Consider the following 24,880-nt stretch of genomic DNA (forward strand, 5'->3'; position numbering starts at 1 on the left):
TTATTCATTTATGGGGTCTATAAATAGTTTTACTGGATAGGGTTTTAAAGGGAGATCTTCAGCTTTAAAAATGGCATCTTTGTGAGGTTTAAAAAGAAGAATTGTTTTGAAAAGTTTTACAGATACTTGGAATTGAATAAATAAGCAGTAAAACCATGGTTTCTGCAATTAGTATAAATTTGCTGGGGAAATGCTACTGATAACCAGATTTAGTTTGTATTATAGCTAAGGTAGTTGAATAGACTTGTGTCCATAATTATATTCAACTATTAATCTTATTTTGCCCCAGTCATTCAATTTCAGCCCAAGCTACCTCATAGTATTGCGTTGTAGGATAATTAGAGTGCTCTCATGTATGCCATGTTGATCTCAAAAATGAATATAAATTGCAAGGGAATGATTGGCAACTTAAATCAGCAGAGGAGTTAAGACAAGAAAACATAAATTACTCTTGGTTTCAATATACCCAATTGAAAGCTAGGTGGAAGTCAGATCAAAAGGTTGGTATCACAATTACGGATCAAAATTTAGTAAAGCAAATTAGAGATTCAAATTGTGCACATATAAAGAGGATATATAATGCTTTAATTGAATTGGATTCGGAAATGGAATTGGTTAAAGATTGCATGATAAAGTGGGCACAAAATATTCAGGATCCAATCTCGTTGGACACCTGGGAGATAATTTGGGTCAGAAATGTTAAATTTACCCAGGCTCAAAATTTAAGAGAAAATTTTTACAAAATGTTTTATAGATGGCATCTGGATCCCAAGAAGTTGTCCAACATGTATCCTAATCTGCAGTCTAAGTGTTGGAGGTGTGGTAGCTTAGAAGCTACCTATTTCCACATGTGGTGGACTTGTAGAAACATAAAAGCCTTCTGGATTAAAATTTGGTGGAACATTCAAAAGATTTTTAAGAGGAAGATAAAGTTTTCCCCGCAATTGTTCTTACTGGGTATTGTTGTAAATTGTGATGTCAAAGAGACTAATCTGATGTTGAATATGATAACGGCAGCACGGTTACTGGTGGGACAATATTGGAAGAAGGACAATCTGCCCACGGTAGAAGAATGGGTGTTTAAAGTTTCTAATCTTGCAGAAATGTCCAAGATTTCTGCTTATTTAAAGGATTATTCACAGGAGAGATATATTTCAGTTTGGAGGAGATGGATAAATTATATTGAAAACAAATATGGGACCAAAAAGTTCCATTTAGCTTATGAGTAGAATTTAGTGGGATATTGTTATTGTTTGTAGTTATGTTAAGAGAGAGTTAAAGCGCAGTACGAATTTGGTTGATTGTATATTGTGTAAATTTTTATTTAGAATATGATTGTTGTAGCTATAGTCCTGTATTTAGCTCTGGGAAGTGGGGGGGAAAGTGGGGGGGTTGGGGTGGGAGGGATTTGGGGATATATTGTAAAATTTTGTAAAACTCTTTAATAAAAAAAATGAATATAAATTCAATGATAGGTAAAATATACTCATATCTGTTTTGAAAGAGATGTAGATATGTCGGGAAGACTTAAATATGGAGTATTTGGGAAGATGGCTCATAGAGTATTGAAAAGTCTGATGTTAGCTTTTAGTTGAGTCATAAATCCAGTATTACCACTGTGATATTTTTTTGAATATGCTGCTTGTATCCAAATGCAATAATCCAACACATTTTTTCTATTTCTGATTGGTGTACTAACTCTTTGTTACTAAAGAGTGCATTGTTTATCAACTACTTATGGGAGAACAATAGTATGTCCATCTACTAAAAATAAGCTTTTTTCATAGTAATTTTATTGTATTTTTTTCTCCTTTAGATCAATAAATCTACAGACTTCATTGTTGGAACAAATGCTTGAAAGAAAGAATGATGTTCTTTGTATCCTTACAGAAAAAATATTGACAACTCAGAAATGTTTAGTATCAGAACATATTCAAAAAGAGGAAAAACTTGCTGGAATGGTGGGAATAAGTACAAAAATTGTAAAGGTACTAATGCATAAGGAAGAATATTGATGAACTCTTACAACATTCTGTTGCATTTTTCCATATCATCCGCCAGCAAGATGTATATAGCCTTTGTGCCCTTTAAATACCCGTTCTGGAAAGGTTGAAATTTCATCTCTGTCCACTCCAGTCTTATATTGCATTGCTGATCACATCCCTGTAGCTTTTGAAGCCCCCTCCTTTTTTTAAAAAAAAAGAAAGAAAAAAGTGCATTTATTTGTTCCCAGGCACAAATAAACTTATTTGCCTTAAACTGAAGTATTAATGTTTCTGTTCAAAAATGAATGTTCTATGTAGTTTGAAGACTGTTTGCTATTAAGTCTATTTGCTATTAAATGTTAGAATGAATAAAAATATGTATAGTTTTTATAAGGTGAAAATACTCAGAAATGTGCTGCACTTAACCCAGAATCGTTTCAAGAAGCCGCTAAGGTTTTTGAACTTAAATGAAAGTTACCAACTGCTGGATGAGGCTATTCCATCCTTAATGATGGGGGGTGAGGTGTTACCCCCCGTCGATAGGGCTCGCAACTTGGGCGTCCTCCTGGATTCACGGCTCAATTTCGAAGACCATATTGGAGCCGTGACCAGGGGGGCTTTTGCTCAGGTTCGCCTGGTGCGCCAGTTGTGTCCCTATCTGGACCGAGACGCCCTACGCACAGTTACTCACGCGCTTGTGACCTCCCGTTTGGACTACTGTAACGCTCTCTACATGGGGCTGCCCTTGAAGACCACTCGGAGGCTTCAACTGGTGCAGAATGCGGCCGCGCGAGTTGTAATGGGGGTTTCCCGATACTCCCATGTAACACCTCTACTCCGTGAGCTGCATTGGCTTCCGGTTGCCCTCCGGGTGAAATTCAAGGTGCTGGTTATCACCTATAAAGCCCTACATGGCCTGGGTCCGGGATATCTGAGGGAACACCTGCTGCCGGCATCAAACGCCCTTCGCCCAGTGTGCTCCCACAGGGAGGGTCTGCTCAGGGTCCCGCCGGTAAGAGATTGCCGGCGGGTGACACCCAGGGATAGGGCCTTCGCGGTGGGAGCGCCTGCCCTCTGGAACCAGCTGCCGGTGGAGCTGAGAACTGCCCCCGACCTCCGATCATTCCGCCGGGGCCTGAAGACCTGGCTCTTCGAGCTCTCGGGCCCAGACTGAGGAGAAATTTTTAATTTGGGGTTCTTTTTAACTGACTACAGGGTCAATTTAATATTTTTTAATTTGGTTCTTAATTTTTGTATTTTGGATTTTTAATTCCCTGTAAACCGCCCTGAGTCCTCAGGGAATAGGGCGGTATATAAATATAAATAAATAAATAAATAAATAAAGATAATTGAATCATTTTCTCCAGTTCTGTCAGCAGTAGAGAAAGCTCACAATAAGTTAATTATAGAGATGCTCACCCCAGCTGAAAGTCACCATAAATCTTCTATCTCTGAAGATAGAAGATCCATTTGTATTAAGGACAATTCCTTGTAGTGGACCTATCTTTTGTGAATTAAAAACCCACCTATTTCTTGAAGGCAAACTTAAGAAAATAGATTTGAGAGCTGTCTAGTTTTTAAAAACTTCCAAAATAATTATTTATGTAAAGTTTGGTGCTTTCTGAGCTTGGTAGTTTACTTGCTGATGTTTTAGCTACGCAACATTATCAGTTCCTAATTGGGTAATGAAACAGCCAAGCTCAGAGAGCATCAATGACTCCAATACCAAGATACATATGTACTCATTTATTTATGCATTCATTTCTATCTTTCTTTTAGTAACTCTTGGTCCTGTACCTCTCTCTACACACCTTGCCCCCTCCCCCCAGGCCATACTGTACATTTTGTCTTTTCGGCCATCTTATTAAGGACTTGGACTGAGATATGATAGCTTAAATTTATCAGCTCTGGGCATTTTCTGTTTCGTTTTTTGGCTTTAACTTAAAAGTAATTGAAAAGTCATTTTTAAATTCTACAAAATGACTCCTTGTCATCCTATCATGTGTAAATTAATGCATTTTGGAATTAATCTGCACAAATTAACCAGCAATTAAATCTCTCTGTAGATATCAGTGAGTGAAAATGGGAATATGATCAAGAACTCTAATGTGGTATTGGAGATCCCTGCTCCAACTGCAATTGCTTATGCTGTAATAGAATTGTATATAAAGCGCAATGGTCAATTTGGTAAGTAAGTCACACCTTCCTTTTCCTCAGGGCAGCATAAAAGAGCTTGCCTTTTATTAGGCCTAAATTATCACCAGAGGTTCTCTTATCCCAACATTTGATTTTGAATTCAGTTTTATACATACCATATATCAGTATATAATAGGTGCTCATTTAAAGGGAAGGCTTACAGATGTTTTTAATCAGTATTACAGTCAGAAACCGAGTATAATACATGAGAAGATCAAGATACAAGGTAAACCAAGACATTCAAGCATTTTATTTGGTTGCAAATTATAGATTTTACTGTAGGCAGAAAAAGTGATAGCATACAATGTCAGAGAAATCTACACACGCAAGGCATGTCCTGACAATCTAGATTGCTAGTTCATTCTGTTCGGCGCTTGCTCGTCTATCCTTCGTGAACTGCAGAGAGGCAAACTAGCTTACACCAGCTGACTAGGAGTGCTTGGATCTCTGGCTCTTCTGGACTTCTTTGCCAATCTCGCTTCACTTCTTGTCACATTGCCTTGCACCTGACTAGGTCCAGTGCTGGCTTCCACTCTCTGTGTACACGAATGCAGTTAGGTTATTCCTACTGAAGTGGTGCCCATATATCTACTTGCAATATTGCATGCTTTTGAACTGCTGGGTGAGTAGCAACTAGGGATCAAGCAATGGGAGTTTATTCCATGTCACAGAGCTGGATTCAAACTGCTGGAGGGCAGACCATTTCTGGCCGGCAGTTCCAGCATCATTAAGCCACCATACCACTGCAACCTCTTTTAGTATATACTCTTATCTCAGCATATGAAATGTTTAAAATATGGATATCAGATAATAGTATTGAGAGCAGGCAATGCTGCTAAAAAATTAAGTGAAAGCATATGTATTAATGTGTTCAAAGCTATGCCTACACCATATTTAAAGGTAAGGATGATTACACATTATTTTTTCCTCTCCTTTACAATATTGCTATTTCTTTTCTAATTTCTGTTTGCTGGATTTTAATATTTAGCCATCTTATCTTCGAAACCTTATAAATCAACGTCTCTGCTCAGCAAGACTAAGCCTACCTTAGGCGGAGTAAGACAGGCACTTCAGTTTAAGGAGGAGTTTATGAATAATATTCCTGCACCATCAGCATTTGTTCATAAGACCCTTGGCCATTCTTTTTCTTGTAGAATAAATTTGTGTGTGTCTCGTAGCCTGTTTTGCATTTCCTAAACTAGTCTGCAGCTTCCATGTGTGATCAAGGACACCATTACTTCCAAAGGAATGGGGCTGCTTTTTGTCTTTTGGGATATACAGCAGATATCTTGAAAGTGTTTGCTGTAGTTTCCTCTGCATGAAAAGATCACCCTATTCTACTCTGTAGTGTAAGGATGTTCTCATCTGTAGCGATTCTAGATATTTTCATCCATTTCTTCAGTAAACATCCAAGTAATTGTGCCTAAAATAGGTGACATACAATGTGCTAAGAGTTCTATTGACATTCGGTGAAGTTAGGAGGCAGCATTTTTTAAAAGTAATTTTTATACAACTAGAATAAAAATTAATGCAAACTATAAAAGTATAAGAATAAAAAAGAAAAAATATAGAAAGCAAATTTTTCCTTTCATTACCACCATTTTTGCAATGTATTACATCTCCCAGGGTACAACAGTACAACCATTGGTGGTGCGATGGATCAGCATGTTAAGACACTAGCTTGTCAGCTAACAACCTGGGTTTAAGACCCGAGTGCCAAATGACGGGGCGGGCTTCTATTTTGCTTATCCCAGCTCTTGCCAACCTAGCAGTTCAAAAGCATGCAAATGTAAGTAGACAAATAGGTACTGCTTTGGTGAGAAAGGTTAATGCATTCCATATTTTCATACTGGCTACATGATGACGGAAGCATGTCTCAGACAAACAGGCTTCCTTAGCTGAGAATCTGTGATGAGCATTGCTCTTTTAAACCTTTCGGATACAATATATACTCTTTACCTCATATCTCATCTCTTAAGTAAAAACAACATCCAAAAGTCTCATCATTCTTCCTTATCAGCAAAAGTCCACTTACCATATCTCTTTTTTAATTTATTGTGCATTTATTTTAAGCAATGAAACATCAACTAGTTTTGTTGGTATGTCCAATACATATTTTTCAGCATTCTTCTCATTGCTTATCACAATTATATCCACATTCAAATTAGGGTCAAACTTATCTAAATAGTTTGTTTTTCTTTTGCAACTTCCTTGATACTCCTTTTATCATGTTAGATATTTTGAAGACCATTTTTTTAAAAAAATACCTGTTTAAAAATTCAATATTAGAGTGCTGTACTGCATTCTTTATTTAATCATATACCGTATATACTTGAGTATAAGCCGAATTTTTCAGCCCACTTTTTGGGCTGAAAAATCCACTTCGGCTTATACTCCAGTGAACAAAAAAAAAAGAACTTCCACCCCCCAGTTTGGAGAGCTGCTGCTTTCATCAAACATGGACGAAGGCAGCAGCTCTCCAAACGGGCTGCGGCAGTTTGGAGAACTGCGCGCGCAGCTCCGCCGCCACCTCTGCAAGCCTCCGCTGAGAGAATGGGGCGGTGGAAGCTTGCCACCCATTTTCTCGGCGAAGACTTCTTTTGGGGGATGCAGCCTCTGTCACCCCCTTCTCTCAGCTGGGCAGCTGAGAGAAGGGGGCGACAGAGGCTGGATCCCCCGAAAGAAGTCTTCGCCGCTGAGAGAATGGGCGGCAAGCTTCCCCGCCCCATACTTCGCGGAGCGCTCCAACGCCTCGTTCTCTCGTCTCAGCGGAGACTTGTTTCGGGGGATCCAGCCTCTGTCACCCCCTTCTCTCAGCTGGGCAGCTGAGAGAAGGGGGCGACAGAGGCTGGATCCCCCGAAAGAAGTCTTCGCCGCTGAGAGAATGGGCGGCAAGCTTCTCCGCCCCATACTTCGCGGAGCGCTCCAACGCCTCGTTCTCTCGTCTCAGCGGAGACTTGTTTCGGGGGTGACAGAGGCTGGATCCCCCGAAAGAAGTCTTCGCCGAGAAAATGGGCGCTGAGATTTTCTCGGCGAAGACTCACCTTCTCCCGTTCACCTTCAGCAGCTCCGCCAGGCCCGTCCAGTGCCCTGCTAGCAGAGCTTGACAAATGCAAAAGCTGCTTTGGTTAAACACTGGAAGGTTTAGTGATTAACCCACCCCACCCCACCCGGTCTTCTTGCTGTTTCTCCCCATCCTCACTCCTACCCACAGGGGCTCTCTGCCTCTTCTACTACTTCTTTTTCTTTCTTTCTTTTTTGCTGAGGTGTGCGTGTCTCTCTCTCTCTCTCTCTCTCTCTCCCTCTCTCTCTCTCTCTCTGTGTGTGTGTGTGTGTGGTGTGTTATCTCGAACCAGATGGGATGGCAAAGTCAAATGCAAATGGGGATCTTGCAGATCTTGCCCTGCCTTTCCCCCCACGGTTACCTTCTGTTCTTGATGAGCTCACGAGTGCTCAAGGACAAAATAGGGCAGGGCAGAGCCGGCAGTTAAAAATAGGATGCAGATAAAAGGAAAGGTAAGGAGGGGTTCAGGTTGAGAGGAGAGGCTGCGTAGCCTTAGTGTAACTCCTGTGTGGGCTGACTGGGTTGCCTCCGATGGGCTCTGACAGTGGAACAGAATGGAATAGAAAATATGGAATGGATTGGAACAGAACATAGAACAGAACAGAACAGAATAGAATTAGAATAGAATAGAATAGAATAGAATAGAATAGAATAGAATAGAATAGAATAGAATAGAATAGAATAGAATAGAATAGAATAGAATAGAATAGAATAGAATAGAATAGAATAGAATAGAAATATGGAAAGTGAATGGAATAGAATAGAATAGAAATATGGAAAGTGAATAGAATAGAATAGAATAGAATAGAATAGAATAGAATAGAATAGAATAGAATAGAATAGAATAGAATAGAATAGAAAATGGTAATAATAGAATAGAATAGAATAGAATAGAATAGAATAGAAATATAGAAAGTGAATAGAATAGAATAGAATAGAATAGAATAGAATAGAATAGAATAGAAAGAATAGAAATATAGAAAGTGAATGGAATAGAATAGAATAGAATAGAAATATAGAAAGTGAATAGAATAGAATAGAATAGAATAGAATAGAATAGAATAGAATAGAATAGAATAGAAATATAGAAAGTGAATAGAATAGAATAGAATAGAATAGAAATATAGAAAGTGAATAGAATAGAATAGAATAGAATAGAATAGAATAGAATAGAATAGAATACAAATATAGAAAGTGAATGGAATAGAATAGAATAGAATAGAATAGAATAGAATAGAATAGAATAGAATAGAATAGAATAGAAATATAGAAAGTGAATAGAATAGAATAGAATAGAATAGAATAGAATAGAATAGAATAGAATAGAATAGAATAGAATAGAATAGAATAGAATAGAATAGAGCTGTAAGGGACCTTGGAGGTCTTCTAGTCCAGCCCCTTGCTCAAGCAGGAGGACCTATACCAGTGGTGGTGAACCTATGGTACGCCTGCCAGAGGTGGCACTCAGAGCCCTCTCTGTTGGCACGTGCGCCACCACTGCTGCCAGCAGCAGGTCCTTGTCGGTTGGTGGACTGAAAGAAAAGGGAGGGGGAAGCATTTTACATGCGTGCATGCGCGCACGGGGCCACGAGCAGGCACATGCTGCAAAGGGGGCGGGGCTAGCGCCTGCGTGATACTCACTAGCCCAGCCCCGTTCTCACGTGGTGCGGTGCCTTGTATCTGCACCCTGCGGCGCGGCGTTTGGCGTTTTTGTGCCTTGCGGTACGGTGGCCCATTTTTTGCTCCCCCTTTTCTTCGTGCCAGAGGCGGCACTCAGAGGCGCCTCCCTGTCCCCTCCCCCGAGGGCACCAGAATGCCGATGCTGCCTTGGCACTTTGTGATAAACAAGTGGGTTTTGGCTTGCGGTTTGGGCACTCGGTCTCTAAAAGTTTTGCCACCACTGACCGATACCATCTCAGACAGGTGAATGTCCAGTCTCTTCTTAAAAACCTCCAGTGATGGAGCACTCTTGATTTCTGGTGGCAAGCTGTTCCACTGGGCAGCTGAGAGAAAGGGGCGGCAGAAGCTGCATCCCCCGAAAGAAGTCTTCGCCGAGAAAATGGGCGCTGAGACGCCTCATTCTCTCGCTCAGCGGAGACTTCTTTCGCGAGATCCAGCCTCTGCGGTGCTGCACCGAGAGAACAGCAAGCCGCCCCATTCTCTCGGCGGAGCACTCCACCGCCCCATTCTCTCGGCGGCTTGCCACCCCGTTCTCTCATCTCAGCAGAGACGTCTTTCGGGGGATCCAGCCTCCAGCTGCTGCATTTCCCAGCCTCGGCTTATACTCGAGTCAATAACTTTTTCCAGTTTTGGGGGGTAAAATTAGGGGTCTCGGCTTATACTCGAGTCGGCTTATACTCAAGTATATACGGTAAGTTGTAAGTTATCACAGTCACAGTGTAATAAGTTTTTTTTTTCTTACTCAGTTATTGATTTTCTAACTGGATATCATGGAAGCTCCTAATCTAATATCAGGATGAATGCTATCTCTAAATCTTGATAAATACTTGTAGCAGCATCTCTTTTATACTAGAATAATATTCTTGGCATACTTAGCTATATCATCACTATTCAGATTTCAAATTTCCTTTTACAGTTTGAGCAGTAAAACATTTTCTCAACAATTATAGTAAAACTCTCATGCTCTCCTGAATTATCTTCTTGCATTTGACATTCATATATTTTTCAAATGTGTGCCTTGACTTACTTTTTATTGCTTCTTTGGAGTATCAGTGTTCCCTCTTATTTATCAGTCACACAGAGTATGTTGTTCTTTGAATGCTCTAAATAGTCCTATAAATCAGAGTCCATATAGCCTTTTGACTTAAAAACTCAAAACACAATGTGTTTTTGCCCATTAATACAGAGGAACAATAATATGAATAGGTTAAAGAGAGAAGTAGGGAAAGGAGATGATTTTTTTCTTGGACAATGTCACATAGGCACTAAAACATTTGTGACATTGTCACAAATGTGATAAGTCATACTAGGCTTTTTATTTTTTAATCGGCATTAATGTTTCTGGAAAGGAAGATTTGGAATGGGAATGCTTTCACATAGATCAAAGTTATAAATTCAATTGCAATGTGTTGCTTACTCTTAAAGATACCTTACCTATGCACCTCCTTCAGTGATGCAGTATTCAGGAGGAGGGTGCAGATGTATACATGTGTTCATAGAGCACTTACGTTTATATTCTATCATGAATTTGCAATGACATACTGATCTTGACATTTCTTTACTGAATACTTCACTCATCTGTTCTAAAGTAGCAAATTGTTCTCTGTTCTTTAGCTTTAGTGCATTTAATTCAAGCTTTGAAAGAGTCTTGACATGGTGTAAGGAAGCACAGAAACCTTTCTGTTTCATTGTTTAAAGTGAGAAAGTTATGAACATTAATATTTTAAATTAATAAATTAATTTTATAATATAAATGCTTTGTCTGTCACCTGGAGACACTGTTGAGAAATGGACGCTATACAATAGAAATTAGATGTATGCGTGAGTGAATGAATGAATAAATAAATAAAAATAAAATAAAATAAATTGCAAATCCAGCCTGCTTAATGTTATGGAACTAATTTCCCAGAGGCATGATGGACATTTCCTTATTGTAAACTCTAGAAGAACACATCTACCAGTGAAAACAGCCTGATGGTAATCACAAGGAACACCCTTATTCCTCTTATTTAATAGGTGATTTCTGATTTCTTACGCTCATCTGGATAAACGTTTTATGAATGGGCAAGATCTCTCACACGTTTAACAAAATGGTTTAATGCTAATTAGACTACCAGGAGATAATTTATTTGCTTTTCTTCATATTATGGGATCGAACAGGAGCTGAGAGCTGAGTTACCTGAGAATAAGATAGCCAAACCATTCCTTTTGTAGAATTATGCCTCCTTCATGACCAACAAGGTGGTTTTGAAAGGATGACTATGGAGGGAGCATCTTACCATTCTTTGGCCTTCAAAGATGCTTGCTGCCCTCATCTTTTTGATGTTGTGGATAATGAGAAATTGTCTGGACCTGAAAACCCTATTCCAAGTGGTGCTTCACTTAGCATTCTAAGCAAAGGTAGGACTAAAAACTTGTTCACATTTCCTATTCATTACACTAGCTTAAACCAATTTTTTTTTCAGCTTAACGAGTGGTTTCGAGGATCTCAGAAACGTAGTTCTAGAATTGGGTGCATGTGTGTAAAGGCAATTTATGTAATTGTAGCATTATAAATAGTTAGGGTTAATTCCTTCCAAAATGTACTATATCACTAGTTGTAAACACTAAGAGCTACAATATTTACAAGTCATGGTAATTTTGTATTGTTTAAGCAATCTCTATTATGAGTTCCCTCTCCACTCTTTCCCATGCTGTCTTTATTATCCTCTTATTAGGCATTTATATCTCTTTAAGTGCTTGAACTAATAGATAATAAAAATACCAATAGTTTTCACTTTCAGTTACTGCTTTCCATACTTGCCCCGGGCTGCTCCAGGCTGATCAGTGGCATAAGAATATTTTATCCCCCTTTTAAAATTTAAATTTAAAGAACACGTTATGTGTGGGATTAACTATAGATACAGACCATACAGAACTAAAGGAATACTTATACATTGATGCTATATATCTTACTTATGAATGAACCTTGTTCTCTGCCCTGCAGAACCAAAGAGCTAATTTTATATGTACAGTGAAGGGAAAAATTATTTGATCCTCTGCTGATTTTGTACATTTACCCACTGACAAAGAAATGATCAGTCTATAATTTTAATGGTAGGTTTATTTTAACAATGAGAGACAGAATAACAACAAAAAAGTCCAGAAAAAAGCATTTCAAAAAAAGTTATCCATTGATTTGCATTTTAATGTGTGAAATAATTATTTGATCCCCTATCAATCAGCAAGATGTCTGGCTCCCAAGTGCCTTTTATATAGGTAACGAGCTGAAATTAGGAGCACTCTCTTAAAAGAAGTGCTCCTAATCTCAGCTTGTTACCTGTAGAAAAGACACCTGTCCACAGAAGCAATCAATCAGATTCCAAACTCCACCATGGCCAAGACCAAAGAGCTGTCTGCAGTGCCCACAAGGTCCCCCTGCTCAAGAAAACACATGTACAGGCCCATCTGAAGTTTGCCAATGAACATCTGAATGATTCAGAGGAGAACTGGGTGAAAGTGTTATGGTCAGATGAGACCAAAATTGAGCTCTTTGGCATCAACTCAACTCACTATGTTTGAAGAAGGAGGAATGCAGCCTATGACCCCATTCCCACCATCAAACATGGAGATGGAAGCATTATGCTTTGGAGGTGTTTTTCTGATAAGGGGACAGGTCAACTTCACCGCATCAAAGGGATGATGGACGGGGCCATGTACTGTGAAATCTTGGGTGAGAACCTCTTTCCCTCAGCCAGGTCATTGAAAATGGCCCATGGATGGGTATTCCAGCATGACAATGACCCAAAACACATGGCCAAGGCAACAAAGTTCCCTCTGTGGAGGGAACTGAAGGTTCAAACTGCCAAACATCAGCCTCAAAACCTTAATGACTTGGAGAGGATCTGCAAAGAGGGACAAAATCCCTCCTGAGATGTGTGCAAATCTAGTGGCCAACTACAGTACAAGAAACATTTGACCTCTGTGATTGCCAACAAGGGTTTTGCCACCAAGTACTAAATCATGTTTTGTGAAGTGGTCAAATACTTATTTCACTCATTAAAATGCAAATCAATGTATAACTTTTTTGAAATGCGTTTTTCTGGGGGGGTTTGTTGTTACTCTGTCTTTCACTGTTAAAATAAACCTACCATTAAAATTATAGACTGATCATTTCCTTGTTAGTGGACAAACGTACAAAATCAGCAGGGGAATCAAATATTTTTTCCCTTCACCATAACAGTAGTGAGGGAAAAGGGGGAGAGTGTTCATTTGGATGAATAGGAAGAAGTAGTAATTCCTGCTGTGTTAGAAAACTACCCATTTGCTCAGTTGGAAGGCTCAGACCAAGTCAAAACTGGTATCATTTTCTTAGCCAATATATATATATATATATATATATATATATATATATATATATATATATATATATATATATATATATATATATATATATATATATATATATATATATATATATATATATATATATATATATATATATATATATATATATATATATATATATATATATATATATATATATATATATATATATATATATCATCCTTCTGTAGCAAAAGATACATTCTTTATCCTAAAACAAGATAATGATTTTGAAGCCATTTTCAGCACTTAAATGATGTGACTAGTGAAATACATAAAACAATTCCAAAGCATTTGCTGAATTTTGTACTAAACAAAACCCCCCAATAAAACAGGGTTTAATTTTATATTTATTTAATAAGAAATCATACATTTATATGATTCCTTTAACTTACAGACATGAAAACATGTTGGCAGTGCATTTTAAAGCACAATGCTTATTTCTAGAGTACTAAACTTCATATATTTTCTTAAGATAACTTTTCTTTTCCATGATATAGACAACTCTAGTGATTTTACATATTGCAGACTATTCCAAACAATAATGTTTACAACTGATGAAAGTGCAGGTTTTTTTATTGAAAAGTTTTACAATACATTTTTTTAAAAAGACAAAACCCCTCCCAGCCCCCTCCCCTCTCCCCAACCCTCCCCAACACCTCCCTCCCCTCCCCCTCCCCCCTCCCCGACTTCCCAGAGCTCAATACAGGGTATAAATATACAAACAATCATAGTCTACCTTATGCAAACAACAATAAAATATTAAATCTATCGCACTTTAACTCTTATAAAATAACTACAAGCAATTTAAATATCACATCAATACTTATTCAAATGCTAGATGAAACTTTTTATTCTGGATATAATCAATCCATCTTCTCCACTCCATAATATATCTCTGTTGCGACTAGTCTTTCAAGTACGCTGAGATCTTTGCCATTTCCGCCAGATTGGAAACTTTTAAAGTCCATTCTTCTATAGTCGGCAGTTCTTCCTTCTTCCAATATTGCGCTACTAAAAGTCTCACTGCTGTAATTAAGTTCAACATCAGCTTAGTGTCCACAACAGTAGTATCAATAATAATGCCCAGTAAAAACAGTTGCGGACAACAGTTTTTTAATTTATTGCTTCAAGACAGACAAGTACTCAACTTATAATTGGGATCACAAACTTGTTTGTTGAGTGAATTGGCCATTAAGCAAGATGTCACATGATATCTCAATAACCCTCATGCAACAGCCACAATCCCAGCACTCTTTATTACAATTATTAAATGGATGGAGTCCAAGGCTAGGGACTGCAGGCATGCCTCAAGAGGGTGGAGAAGAAATAATGAACTGTATCATACGATAAATTATAGTTTGTTAACAATGATTTACTGACTAAACCAAGATTGATTGGGTTCATGTGATATGTCAAAGCCATTTTACATCTTTGCATGAAGCAGGAACCTAGCACATGGCAACATTCAGACTATTAAAGAAATGTATTTCATTTGAGTTCTAATTTTCTCTTTAACACTATGTATGCACAAATTTCCTCTTTGATGAAATCATAGGATGAATTTTCAAAATTTGAGTCAGGATAAAAATGGTCAGTTTTGTAAAAAAAAATCCCTCCATAAAAATGCTAACACATATGATGCCTTATACTTCCAACATGCACACACAGAAACACACACACACACACACTTTTAAATGAAATGAATGTATGTTGCATTCAGAATTGTTAGGAATAGCTTCTCCAACTTAATTCTATTTAATGATTACATATGTATGCATGTATAATATGTTTTCAGATATCCTCCAATTAAAGACCCATTTCCAACCTTTTATGAATCTATCAGAAGAAAAGCAGAGAGCTTTATACAAAATAGTTTGTGACCTTTTGCTTCATGAAGAAACAGTGATGCAACTAGAAAATGTGGTAATTTTTATTTCCTAATCATACATGCAATTTTCCTTATTTTTAAAAGCTTGTTCTTTATGAAGAAATGCAAACAGTTCTCATTGCTGTAATCTGTATGTTTCTAATTAAATATTTATAATTATGATAGTTATAAATCAGTGTTATCTTAGTGATTAATAGATGGATTGTCTTCATGATGATCTATCTTCAATCTGATCCTTCAGTATTTCCATTATTGTTATACCTGAAGGCATCCACCTTCCTGTTATTGATCCTGTTTTTCTTTTTTCCACACTTCCCAGCATTATAGAGTTAATGTTTAAAGGAGTCAGGTTTTCACATAATATGTAATCAGTGGAATTTTTATTGGTCTTGACTGATTTGAGCATCATTTTTTTCTGGATCACAGCAAGTAGCATCACGTACCCAACCTTGGATGATCTCAGAACAAGTTAAGCAGAGTTGCTTAACATTGCTTAACATTTGCATAGGAAATTCTCAATAATTTCCAAGGCTTCAAGGTACAAGTTTTTTACAAAATGCAGTAAAAAACCATTTCCATATTGTTGTCAAAGAAATATAATAGATGTGTCGAGGCAATCAGAAGTCAAACTTGGTCTGATTAACTTTATTCTGAATATGATTAAATATGCCCACTGTGTCTGTTCCCTTTTTATTTTGTTTATGCAGCTGGACAGTATATATTCTGAGGGGAGTCCAGGCATCATAGCAATGGAGGAATTAAAGTCACCAGAGAAACCATGTTTAGAAGAATTTCTGCAGCTTGTGGGTGTACATTTACAGAACAAAAAGCAGTTTCACAAGGAGCTTTTCCTAGCTGCTCATTTCCTCCTCAGTGCATTGGCAGGTACAAAAAAACAAATAAGCAGTTTTCTTCTAAAATTAATTTTTGTCCAGAGCAGGTAGGGTTTGCTGTTTCAGACTGATTGTGTCATGTGTGCAGAGGGAAAAAAACTTTGTAAATTCAGTTTGTGAATGTAAAGGAAATCCTTGATGCATAAAGCATAAAGGAAGGCAGAACTAAATGCAGGGTTCTTAGATGTCAATCCTCCAAGGTGGGCCTGATTAGGAAACACACTCCACAGGAAGGCCAGAATTATACTTTATTTATTTATTTATTTATTTATTTTAATTCCATTTATATCCCGCCCTTCTCCGAAGACTCAGGGCGGCTTACAAGCTTAGCAGTAGCCTTCATTCTATGTATATGCCTGCTTATTAGGGCTTTCACACACACCCCCAAGCGGCATTATTACAAAGTCAGCTTAATTGCCCCCAACAATCTGGGTCCTCATTTTACCTACCTCGGAAGGATGGAAGGCTGAGTCAACCTTGAGCCTGGTGGGATGCGAACCTGCACTAATTGCAGGCAGCTGGTGTTACTTAAGGAGGCATGAGCCCACTGCTCCACCAAGGCTTTATTGAGATAAGCTATAACAAAATCTTGCTAAGTCTGACTGTTTCTCCCATTCCTCTTATGAATCAGGGAGGAGCCATTCTGAGTGTCTTTCTGATATTTCCACAGACTTAAGGAATGTTTCTGTCCTCCTCACATTATTTACATAAAGGGTTGCCAAAAATTTGCTTCAAGGTTATTTCCCTAGCTTCTACATAGGAATTATTTAACCTCAACTAACTTTGAATGGTGCTGGAGAAGACTCCTGCGAGTTTCTTGGACTGCAAGACGATCAAACCGGTCAGTCCTAGAGGAGATCAACCCTGACTGCTCTTTAGAAGGCCAGATCCTGAAGCTAAAACTCAAATACTTTGGCCACCTAATGAGAAGGAAGGACTCACTGGAGAAGAGCCTAATGCTGGGAAAGATTGAGGGCAAGAGAAGAAGGGGACGACAGAGAATGAGGTGGCTGGATGGAGTCACTGAAGCAGTAGGTGTGAGCCTAGATGGACTCCAGAAGATGGTAGAGGACAGGAAGGCCTGGAGGAACGTTGTCCATAGGGTCGCGATGGGTCGGACACGACTTCGCAACTAACAACAACAACTTTGAATGATGGCTTTCTCATTTGGATTCACATGGTTTATATTATTTGCCTGGTGTGCCAAGTTTATTTATTGCTGCTAAGAAAACAACAACAAGAAGGGTTCAATATATATTATTTGCCTTGTGTGCCAAGTTTATTTATTGCTGCTAAGAAAAAAACAAGAAGGGTTCAATATTTTATGTCAGTGGTATAAATTTCAGTGTTTCAGAGTTTGTCTTAAAACTAATAATTTAGAAAGAAATCGAACTAAACAAAGGAAAAGAATGCTGACTAGACATGCGTACTTATTAATTAAATATTATTTTTAATAATCTCAGGTGAACAACTTTCAGGTCACTGTCATTTGAAACTCAGTATCTCTAAACAAAAGGGCCGTTGTTAAACAAAATTCATCTTTTTTTTACATTTTACATTACATTCGCTAGATATCTTTGTGACTCATCCTAGCTTTACATATGCTTAGTATTTAATTTCTGTCTTACTAAGATCATCTTTATCATTTCTTCAATCTCTGTTCAGATCACTGACTCCTGGTTCAGTGATAAAGTAGAGACTATATTCTTGGATCTTTTGCTAGAGTCTTAGAACTAATCACCCTTGTCAAAGAACTTAAATCCCACCATTATAGAAACCCTCACTTTTTCCAAGAATGACATTGATATATTTGCAAAGATTATGTTATTATATTTGTCACCTAGGTCTTCAAAGACTTAACCCCACAGACTTAACGTTGCAATGATTTACTTTAGATCTTACTTAGAGCCCAGCCTTTATACTACTGTTTGTGAATTATTGCTCTAATCGGTCTTTGATGTCATGGAGGTTTTTTTGGGGAAAACTCTTTCTCTATGTTGAAGTATTGATCTTGTGACAGGTCAGATTGGACCGATAAAGCTCTTTGAAATGAAACTACATTTTTTATAATCTCAGGTTGTTTTTGTTGCTAAACAAAAGGTTGACTCAGCCTTCCATCCTTCCGAGGTAGGTAAAATGAGGACCCAGATTGTTGGGGGCAATTAAGCTGACTTTGTAATAATGCCGCTTGGGGTGTGTGTGAAAGCCCTAATAAGCAGGCATATACATAGAATGAAGGCTACTGCTAAGTTTGTAAGCCGCCCTGAGTCTTCGGAGAAGGGCGGGATATAAATGGAATTAAAATAAAATAAATAAAATAAACGGATTTTTTATTTCATATTTTTCTCTTGGATATGGTTGATTACACTTTTGTCTTGATCCTATCTTGCATTACGTTTCTTCCACTGTTTTTTTTTTTTTTTTGCCTGCCTACCTTATTGCTCAACCAATGCGTGCTCCTACAGAATCATTCAGTACTGGGAGGTGAAAAATTATTTTTCTAATTTTTCCCTAAAGATATCTGAAGGTCTTGTTTTTGATCCTTTGTTACCCTCTTCTTCTTGAAGTCTTCATCATATACTTGTTTTTCACTAGTGAAAACTTGCTTTTTACTTGTCAAACCTTTTAAATGCAAGAATTAATTGTAGATTGTCTGAACGATAGCAGTTTAAAGACAAGATTCAATTGTGTGGTTCACCAAACTACAGAAATATTCTTTTCTGCGTGACAACATACGATTCTCAAGACATTCCCTTTTAAGAACAACAATTGTTCTATATTGATAGATTCTAGATCCTATGTGGACTTGGAGAACATACTGCCCTACTTTCTTGAGTTTATTCAGTAAAGTTTCCAGAGATCCATGACTCAGTGCTCAGCAGGAATGTTTCTTTTATATATTTAAAAGTTTTTGTTTTTTAATCTTTATTTCCTTTCTTCAGAACTGTCAAGTTATTCCCTAGTACTGCTGCTAGCCTGCTGTGACCTCCAGCTTGTCCATACACTGTGTTGCTTGGTAAGTCCTGTCAATTTAAGTTGGAAATGTGTTAAAAGTAGCAACAGTAGCTGGTTCCTAGTGATACTTATTCATGGCAATATCTCTTCTAGCCCTTTTGGAACATATATTCCATTCAGCTTAAGAAATTAGCTAACACTAAATGGAAATAGTATTGTAATGTCATACACATTATCCTTCAACAGCACGTTCCTAAGGCAATCTACAGCAGGAAAGATAAGAAAAATCAGTACAACACCGAATAAAAAGCAATCACTGATTTTATATCTTGTCTTAATTACAGTACTTCAAACAATAATCTGATACCTGAAAAACAACAGTCAACATTTGGTCTGTTTCTTACACTAAAAAAACACACTTTTTTCAAATGACATAGATTTTTTTCAAATTCAAATTCTTTATTACTTATAGATCAGTGATTCAGATTAAGTAAAGTTTAATAAGACCTACAGAATACAACTTGTAATATAGAACTATATAATACAGAACATTCAATTAAATAAGACAGTGGGAATTAACAATTGCTTAATAAAAGTATTTATCACAACTACATTTTTTATTCATTTGTTGCTGTCACCTGCACAAATTTACACTTCATAATTTGCTCATTTTAAACACACACACACACACACGGATATATGTATATATGGGAGAAAGATATGCATGACAACATCTTACATGCTGACTATTGATAGGAATATGTTCAGCAGCAGTTCGATATGGATAAGTTTTTGTATCACCTTTTGGAAGTATGAATGCTTATTTCTGCTTTTGCTTGCCCATTTTAATGTGTTATTGGTAATGGTTTTGCTATAATTATGCTCTTGTGCTGTTATCAGCTTTTTTGAAGTATTATGAATTCATTTTAATCTTTATTTTCATAAATTTGTTAATATATCATCAATATTCATCATCAAAATGACTATAAGATAGAAAAGTTTCAGTACCCTGCCTATTTCACAGCAGTGCAGAAGTGAGTTTGATAAAATTACCCCCTTGAAGCCAAAGGTCCAGCTGAGCAATGATCTGATTCAAAGCGGTGTGTAATGTTTCAAAATGCAACATAGATAGAATGTCTTTTTTATTACTTCTGGGATGCTACAGATAAAAAACAGTAGTGTGCTGAGATATGAGGTGCAATGGTATGATGGTCTCTCTGTCGATCTAACTACCGTATTTTCCGGCGTATAAGACGACTGGGCATATAAAACGACCCCCTACATTTCCTGTTAAATTATAGGATTTGGGCTATACTCGCCGTATAAGACTACCCCTCTTCCAACGCACACCAAATAAAAATTAAAAAAACATCAGATTTGATTTTAATATGGTAATTTTAATTCAAATGCTTATGACATGCAGGTGCTTAGTAGGAAAACTGTCACTTATAAACATAAGGCTGTTTGTCATCAAACATGTAAACATAAAACAGTGCAAGTGGATTAAACTATAATAATAATAATAATAATAATAATAATAATAATAATAATAATAATAATAATAATAATAATAATATGAAGAAGAAGAAGAAGAAGAAGAAGAAGAAGTTGGAGGGGACCTTGGAGGTCATCTAGTCCAACCCCCTGCTAAGGCAGGAAACCCTATACCATTTCAGACAAATGGCTGTCCAGTCTCTTCTTAAAAACTTCCAGTGTTGGAGCATTCACCACTTCTGGAGGCAGGTTGTTCCACTGGTTAATTGTTCTAACTGTCAGGAAGTTTCTCCTTAGTTCTAGGTTGCTTCTCTCCTTGACTAGTTTCCATCCATTGCTTCTTGTCCTGCTTTCAGGTGCTTTGGAGAATAGCTTGGCTCCCTCTGCTTTGTGGCAGCCCCTGAGATATTGGATCACTGCTATCATGTCACCCCTCACCCTTCTCTTCGTTAAGCTACACATACCCAATTCCAGCAACCGTTCCCTATTTTCCTAATTCACTTTTTCACTTTTTCTAATTCACGCTAAAGCTTTCCCTGCGCAGAGCCTTAAGTAACACCAGCTGCCTGCAATTAGTGCAGGTTCGCATCCCACCAGGCTCAAGGTTGACTCAGCTTTCCATCCTCCCAAGGTAGGTAAAATGAGGACCCAGATTGTTGGGGGCAATAAGCTGACTTTGTAATAATGCTGCTTGGGGGGGGGGGTGAAAGCCCTAATAAACAGGCATATACACAGAATGAAGGCTATTGCTAAGCACATTGATTTGTGCTTTAAATTGTAAGCCACCCTGAGTCTTCGGAGAAGGGCAGGATATAAATGGGATTTTTTTTTAAAAAAAAAGACCAAATGGGAGATCCGCTCCAGGTTTTCCAGCCAGCCCGCCCAGTTCCTGAGTCAAATGTGTCCTTAGAGCTAAGCCGCCGCTCTGGCTGCTGCCTTCCCCACCTGCCTTTCAAGTTGGGATATACTACAGCTGCTCTTCAACTTTAGAAGGAAAGACGCCCAGACCCCAGCCTGTAAAAAATCACAGACTGCAGCTTCTTCTCCAATTGGTCCCGCTTTCCCTGTGCAGACTAAATGGGAGATCCGCTCCAGGTTTTCCAGCCAGCCCTGTCCCTAAATTTTCAGCACCCGGCGTATAAGACGACCCCTGACTTTTGAGAAGATTTTCATGGGTTAAAAAGTAGTCTTATACGCCGGAAACTACGGTAGCCAATAGTAATTTCTGTGTCTATAAGAGTTCTTTTGCAGGTCCAAGCCTAACATTGTTTTCATTCATTTCTCATTTTTTAAAAATAAGGCTACACTGGATCTCAATTTTAGTCTCTCTTGTGTTAATGGAGTGTGCTATCCTATTTATCCCATTGTGCGACTAACACAGATTTTAATGAAAACTGATATTTAAAATTGATGTTAGAGACTTTGACTTCTCAGTAATGATTAAATGATGCCTGTCTCACTGAAACATTTAGTGTTTTTAGAACAGGGTTTATAAATGTATTTTTCTGTGTACCATACTATTCTGTGGCATTGGGTCTCACTGTATTAGATAATCTCTGTCAACGTGGAGAATTGCCAGCTCAGAGTGAACTGTAACAATGATAAAGGTAAAGGTAAAGGTTCCCCCGCACATGCGTGCTAGTCGTTTCCGACTCTAGGGGCCGGTGCTCATCTCCGTTTCAAAGCCGAAGAGCCAGCGTTTGTCCGAGGACGTCTCCGTGGTCATGTGGCCGGCATGACTAGATGCCAAAGGCGCACGGAACGCTGTTACCTTCCCACCGTAGTGGTCCCTATTTTTCTACTTGCATTTTTACGTGCTTTCGAACTGCTAGGTGGGCAGAAGCTGGGACGAGTAACAGGCGCTCATTCTGTTACGCGGCACTCGGGATTCGACCCGCCAAACTGCCGACCTTCTGATCGACAAGCTCAGCGTCCTAACCCACTGAGCCACCGCGTCCCTTTAACAATGATAAAGGGGCCCTATTAGGAGGGAATCAAGCTTGTCAACTAGTAGTGTCTATCTTCCTGGCACCCCAGAGAACTTGGCAATCAGAGGCAGGAAACATTATCACAAAGATAGATCTGTGGTCATTTTTCAGTATCATTATCATACCAAGCCTGGACGCTCACAGAAAACAAGACAAAAAATAAGTACTTGCTTTATTAGCTGTTTGTGAACATTTTAAAGATCCCGGACATTTTTAGCATTGCTTCAGTGCTTTACTAGAGATACTAGTTGAGATACTAGGCTTTTTGCTAGACAATTTGGAGACTGATGGTCTGTTCTTTCCTCTATTTCAAAAGCCATTATGATGAAACCCTTAGAGATACCTAGCTGAACCTTGGCAGGATTGTTCTCTAGTAGTTCTACATTCCATTTCATATCATGCTGCAAAAAACGAATATCCTGTGAGCATTTAGGTAACCTATGAGCATTTCCTCTAAATGGAACCACAAAGCAGGTTCATTTGAATCTGTTCTCAAATCATGCCTCTTCAAATCCCAAATCTGAATCAGGATTTATCCAGCCCTCAAACATGCAGATGCACACATACATAACTATCTCTATCTCTATCTCTAATCTATCTATCTATCTATCTATCTATCTATCTATCTATCTATCTATCTATCTATCTATCTATCTATCTATCTTGTTCCTTTTCACAATAAATTGGATTATATAATGTAATGTACTTCATTATTGAAAAATTGTACTATTGTGGAAATGCTTTTAATCAATGCCTTTCTGTCTCTGAGCAGCCTAATATGACCTCAGAAGATGGTACAGTGAAACTTGCAGATGCCATACTGGCTCCACTTGCTGACCCAGGAAGGTTTCGGATAGCACAGAGGCTATTTGCTTTATCAAACATTAACCTTGAAATGACAGACTCTTCCATCAAAGCTGCAACCATGAAAAAATCCAATTTTTCCCCAGTTGTTCTATATATAGCATTGAATGGCCTCCATGCATTAGGCTATGAAAAAGACAAGAACTGATGAAGCTGTTTGAATAGTTTTAATACTACAACGGTCTCTGTTTAATGCCTCTTAGTGATGAACCCACTAGATTTGTGTATGCAATTGAAATATGTGCCAATGGGCTGTGTTATTGGAGCAAGGCGAATGCCTAAATTAATTATATGAATGAAAAGATCCAAATATAAAAAGCCATGCAGGGATACTTGGTGAGATGTTTAACATTCCTGTATTACTTTAAAGTTTAGAAAAAATACATGTCCTTACTTTTCAGCGATTTATTCAACAACCATTCAAAGTTAGTGCTGAAAAAAGTAATTTTATGGCTCATTTACTGCCATTCACTACCTTCACAGCATCCCTCAGCCATATGAATTCCATTACGTCAGTATGTACTGTCTTTTTTCCCTCTTCCGCAACCCCCCCTCCCCATAGAGATTGGAGAGAAAGAGATTTCAACAAAGCAAGCCATTTGCTGTTCTACATATCAAAAGCAAGCATTGTGATAGCACTGGCAGCAGGGTAGGATCAGGCAAAGAAGAGATTGCCTGCAGAAATTACATTTTTTCTCCCCCCCCCCACTTCTATCTGACTGGAAGGATTGGAGAGAAAGGGATTTCAAGAGAATGGCTCCAATCCTAGATTGTGACACAGTTGCATTGCTTTTGATGCATACTAGACAGCAAGGTCCACTTAGCAACTGCTTCATTTAGCACTGGAGTTTTCAGTCTCAATTAAAGCTGTAAAGGGGTTCGTTGTATTAGTTATTGTGCTTTAGTATTAATCTTCTTTTCTTTATAAACTAGAGGATATTCTAATTGAACATGTTTTTTCCCATCTGTCTTTACACAAAGGGAAAAAACAGTACAACCTACCAAAACCAGTGCCATAATAAACAGAATAGAAACACAAGTTAAGATAGGCAAGAAAATGGTAAGTGAGCACCTGTCCAGCCTAGACGAGTTCAAATCACCAGGACCAGATGGATTACACCCCAAGGTTCTCAAGGAACTGGCAGACGTGATCTCAGAACCACTCAACTATATTTTTCAAAGATCCTGGAGCACTGGGGAACTACCAGAGGACTGGAAGAGAGCTGATGTAGTTCCCATCTTCAAAAAAGGGGAAAAAATAGATCCAGGAAACTACAGACCTATCAGCCTGACCTCAATACCTGGGAAGATTCTGGAAAAGATAATCAAACAACAAATCAGCGAACACCTTGATGCGAACAAAGTTATCACTAAAAGCCAACATGGGTTTGTCAAAAACAGATCGTGCCAGACAAATCTTATTGCATTCTTAGACCAAGTGACAAAACTAGTGGACCAGAGGAATACTGTAGATATAATTTACTTGGACTTCAGTAAGGCATTTG

At 38.1% G+C, this 24,880-nt stretch overlaps 1 protein-coding gene across 1 annotated transcript in view; it reads left to right on the top strand.

The window, feature by feature from the left end:
- The window catches only part of GSDME (gasdermin E), a 30,717-nt gene extending 6,855 nt beyond the window's left edge, over positions 1-23,862 (top strand). The window contains exons 3-9 of the mRNA XM_081345674.1: positions 1,817-1,988; positions 4,052-4,172; positions 11,140-11,325; positions 15,089-15,216; positions 15,889-16,066; positions 19,017-19,090; positions 23,284-23,862. Coding sequence (XP_081201800.1) covers positions 1,817-1,988; positions 4,052-4,172; positions 11,140-11,325; positions 15,089-15,216; positions 15,889-16,066; positions 19,017-19,090; positions 23,284-23,523 — 1,099 coding nt within the window. The 3' untranslated portion in view covers positions 23,524-23,862. The remainder of the gene's footprint in view (positions 1-1,816; positions 1,989-4,051; positions 4,173-11,139; positions 11,326-15,088; positions 15,217-15,888; positions 16,067-19,016; positions 19,091-23,283) is intronic.
- Positions 23,863-24,880: the final 1,018 nt, after the last annotated feature.

This window comes from Vipera berus, assembly GCF_964194415.1.
Source record: "Vipera berus genome assembly, chromosome: Z".
Lineage (NCBI taxonomy): Eukaryota > Metazoa > Chordata > Lepidosauria > Squamata > Viperidae > Vipera > Vipera berus.